Here is a 4,124-nt window from a genome sequence, read left to right as displayed (position 1 = left end):
TTTTTTGAATTTGGATGATCTGCAATGGAACTTTTGTACTACAGGTTGTGATGTATGAAAGTGCACTCGCGAGGAAAGCAGATAAGGATGAAAGTTACCACGTATCCTTACAAGATATCCTCGTGAAACAGTGGATGCCCATCTCTCCGAACGGTTAGTGTACCTCGTGCCGTTTGCATAGACACGCGACTTACGCGACTAGGTTCTGACTTACGCTCCGTAACCCACAGATGACAGCTTCCTCGAGGCTCACTTCATGGCGGGCACGACTGAGACGCAGCTCGTGTATATAGACGAGAACGACAAGCCCCGGACAGCGTTGCAGGGTCACACCAAGGTCACGGTCTCCGGTAGCGAAGAAGAGCCGCCCGCCCTGCCCGCCCTGGAGCTGGAGAAGGACGCCATCGAGCTCGCAGAGGACGACGTGTATCAAGAACTGGCTGCTAGAGGGCTAGAGTATACCGACAAGTACAAGACCATCAAGTCCATCCGCATGGGCCATCGAGGTAAGTGTCTTTATAGAGGGCACGAAGTTGGGGTGTTTTAGTATCTCAACGAAATCGGTACGGTGTCCTCCTCAGACTGGTTGGTCAGCGTGGCACCCAACGGCTCGCTCTCCGCCACCATCGAGGCCGTGCTGCAGGTGTACATCTTGAAGGCCATCGACGAGAGTCAGGAGTTGCGCCTGCCGCGCAAAATCCGCCGGCTCGACATCGACCCCGTGACGCTGAAGAATAAGACAGGTATTGGTGGTGTTCTAACCGGGGGTTGCTGATGTCTCCATTCCTCACCCACTCCGCACTTTCATGCTGACCCACATTTTCAGAAGTCACGCTGCGCCTCGAGCTGGCCACCGGCATCCTGGCGGGGGCGGGCGTGTACGCGAGCGGGGTTACTCTCCAGGAGCTGCCCCCCGCGCTCCGCGTCGAACCCCTGGCAACTCCTGAGCTGCTGCCCCTTGGCGAGACAAGTTTCCAGACGCCGGAGGAGTTCGTGCGCATGGCCGTGAACGTGGCTCTGATGGGCGCCCAGCACCAAGGTGCACCCCAGGTCACCTTCCTGGAGCTGCCCAACGGCAAGAAGACCGCTGCGCTCAGCACGATGGTGCTGAGCGCCACTCGGGCAGCCGGTTACGAGCAGGTACGCACTCATCTTACCCCCTCCAGCCCATGCGCGGTGCTCTCTGACACAGCCTCTCCATCAATTCTCAGGCGCGAGTAGTGGCGCTGGCCGCGGAGGGCACGATCCCGCCAGGGTTCAGGGGACGCGTTCCGCTGCTCGTCACGGGCCCCACCACTATGGCGGAGGCCATGCAAGCCCTCGACGTGGGACTGGCCGACGCCCTGCTTGTCTGGTCGACCGAGCGCCTGGTGGCCAAGCAAAAGCGGGCTGTTAGCGTGGAAATCAGCATCCTGGCCCAGCAACAGTGCTTGATCGGCGAGTGGCTGACGCTGGTTCGCCGCGCCCAGCCCTTGGACAAGAAGGACACCGTGGTGGTGCATCTGGACGGGGAGACACCGCTCCCTAGGCACGCAAGACCAACCACCACTGTCGTCCTAGTCTCACAGACAGGCCCCAGCAAGCTTCAGCAAAACATTCAAGAGACCCTGAAGAAGGTGGAAGCTCTGCCCTATGCTGCGCAAGCAAGGTACGTACCTTTACTGCAAACCCTCGCACATCATGCCGGTAGGTGTTTGGGTCGGACGGGATCACCTCCTAACCTCTCTGACGAGGGCGTAGGCAACCAATCCGCACGGATGCGCACGGAGTTTCAAAAGCCTTTGTAGCCTTTACCACCCGGTATTGCAGCATTTCGAGCTCTCACGGTTTGTCTGCTTGTATTTCTGTAGGCTGGTGTTCATCGAGGACGAGAAGGCCCCTCCCTTCGACGTGAACAAGGAGCTCCACCAGCTGGCACGCGGTTTCCGCGTGAACGTGCTGAGGGAGGGAGGCGTGTGGAGCACACCAGCGCCCGCCATGCACGTCCCCAAGCCCTGCGCGCTCAGCACCGCGCTGGCCGCAACCAGGTGCGACCCAAAGAAATTCCGTTGCCGCTCCCATTGAAGAGTGCCAGCCCCCCTAAAACACGACGTTCTTCTTTTTGCAGCCTGGGCGACGTTCGACTGCAGTTCTTGGGCGTGACCTCGCTCAGCAGCGAACGCGATTTCGGCCCGACCCACCTGGACTACGTGGGCGTGCTAGAGAACGGCGCCGAGGCCGTGCGGGTGATGGGCGTGGGCCGCTGGCTGCCGGACGACCGGGTGCCACATCTTGACTCGGTTCTGCGCTGGCCGGTCCCGGCGAGCTGGTCCACTCGGGACGCCGCCACCGTCCCCTTCGTGTACGCGCTCGTGTACCACGCGCTGCAGGTGCAGGCGGGCGCGCGCCGCGGCGAGTCCATCCTGGTGCACGAGGGCGCCTCCGCCGTCGGCCAGGCCGCCATCCGGGTGGCGTGCCAGCTGGGCTGCGCCCCGCTCTACACCACGGTGGCCAACAGCCGGGAGCGCGCCGCGCTGCTCGCCATGTTCCCTCAGCTGCAGCCCGCCCAGGTGCTGAGCTGCGGCGACGGCGGCTCCTTCGAGCCTCGCCTGCGTGTGCTGACCCGTGGCCGCGGGGTGCGCCTGGTCGTCAACACGCTCGCGGGCTCCGAGTTCCGCGCGTCCCTCCGCTGCATCGGATACTTTGGCCGCCTTATCAACTTCTCCCGCGAAGACTTGCAGGAAGGGAACATAGGTAACCAAGCCGAGACACCAAGTCGTTACTCGAAGAAGTCACTTTACTAGTACATGAATCACACGCCACACCTTTGTCCTTGGCCTTAGGTTCTCAGATGTTCCTCCTGGGTAGTGCAGTGTTCGGCTGCTCGGGCAGCGAGCTTTTCCACGCCACCGAGGACACCCGCCTCTTGGTGGTGGAGGCCGTCGCCAAGGGGATCCGCGACGGGGTGGTGCAGCCCATCGTGGGGGCCGAGGACTACAGCAGTCCCCGGAGGTTGGTACGACGTCCTACGAGCCGTAAGGCATGACTTCGATCAGTGACAGAAATGAAAGAAAATATTCACTGCTCTTTTGTAGTATCGGTGACCTAAGGCGTGGGACGAAAGCGGTGGTTAAGGTGGACAGCATGGCGCTGGGAGCCAGCCAGGTGTGCGACCCCAACAAATGCTACATCGTTGTCGGTGAGTGTCTCCGTCAGGACAGGAGTCAGCTTGCAAGGCACGGTGGACACAGTTTGACGACGTCTTGTTACCCCCAGGTTGCCAAGCCGTGGACGCGCTGTTCCTGGCCAGCCGGCTGGCCGTGCTGGGCGCGCGCCACATCCTGGCCGTCGTGGGATCGTCGCCGAGCTCTCCGCTCGTGCGGCAGAGGCAGCGCGCTCTCCGGCGGCAGCTCGGCGCTGGCCTGCAAGTGCTTCAAGTGCGCGAGTGGACTCCAGCTGCGGCCGAGAGCGTGCTGAAGGTGGCGTCCAGTGTGGCTCCGGTGCACAGAGCCGTCGTGGTCGTCAAGGTGAGTGTGCCGCCTATCCTATCCACGCAGCTTCCCGACAGTCAGTGAGCATGTTTGGTGTTTGCAGAGCGAGAACGAGCAGGTAGCGGCCGCGCTTCTGGGCAGCGCCCTCCAGCCTTCTGTGGGTCTTGTGTTGCTCGCCGACCGAGAGTGTCTGGCAGCACCCCTAGTCGCCCTGGCCGAGCAGCGTCAGTCGCTCGGATGGCCCACCAGCTGTCTAGCCGCCAGCCTCGGCGAGGCCTCGGAGCGCCTCGGAGACCTGCTCCACAACTCGTCCCTCGAGGTCCTGCCCTCAGCCATCTCGGACCAGGGCGCGGGTTCAGACAAGGACTTGTCCCTGTCGCTGACGGTGGACGCCCTTGCTGCGCTCAGCAGAGCCGACAGCCAGCGGTCGCGGCTGCCGCGGATGGTAGAGCTGACTTCGCTAGGGCCGGCGTCGCACTCTTCGCGGGAGAACCGCAACCTGTTCGTGCTGCCGCCGCTCAGCGTGCTGGACCCAGCCTCCAAGGGCCAGCTGGCCGGGCTCGCGGCCAGGCTGTTCAGCCCCGTGCTGGTGGTGGAGACCACGCCGGGGGACAGCGTCCAGGTCGCAGCCAAGGCCGTGGTGCGGGCGGTGCT

General features: G+C 62.8%; 1 protein-coding gene across 1 annotated transcript in view; it reads left to right on the top strand.

Annotated features, from left to right (window-relative positions):
* Nucleotides 1-24: 24 nt before the first annotated feature.
* Nucleotides 25-4,124, top strand: part of LOC127751877 (uncharacterized) — a 5,205-nt gene continuing 1,105 nt past the window's right edge. Inside the window, exons 1-11 of the mRNA XM_052276096.1 lie at nt 25-153; nt 231-506; nt 582-743; nt 827-1,140; nt 1,212-1,648; nt 1,851-2,027; nt 2,108-2,733; nt 2,823-2,991; nt 3,075-3,178; nt 3,256-3,506; nt 3,574-4,119. Coding sequence (XP_052132056.1) covers nt 51-153; nt 231-506; nt 582-743; nt 827-1,140; nt 1,212-1,648; nt 1,851-2,027; nt 2,108-2,733; nt 2,823-2,991; nt 3,075-3,178; nt 3,256-3,506; nt 3,574-4,119 — 3,165 coding nt within the window. The 5' untranslated portion in view covers nt 25-50. The remainder of the gene's footprint in view (nt 154-230; nt 507-581; nt 744-826; nt 1,141-1,211; nt 1,649-1,850; nt 2,028-2,107; nt 2,734-2,822; nt 2,992-3,074; nt 3,179-3,255; nt 3,507-3,573; nt 4,120-4,124) is intronic.

This window comes from Frankliniella occidentalis, unplaced genomic scaffold (assembly GCF_000697945.3).
Source record: "Frankliniella occidentalis isolate FOCC.00 unplaced genomic scaffold, Focc_3.1 Scaffold1655, whole genome shotgun sequence".
Taxonomy (NCBI): domain Eukaryota; kingdom Metazoa; phylum Arthropoda; class Insecta; order Thysanoptera; family Thripidae; genus Frankliniella; species Frankliniella occidentalis.
This window is presented reverse-complemented; position numbering and strand designations above follow the sequence as displayed.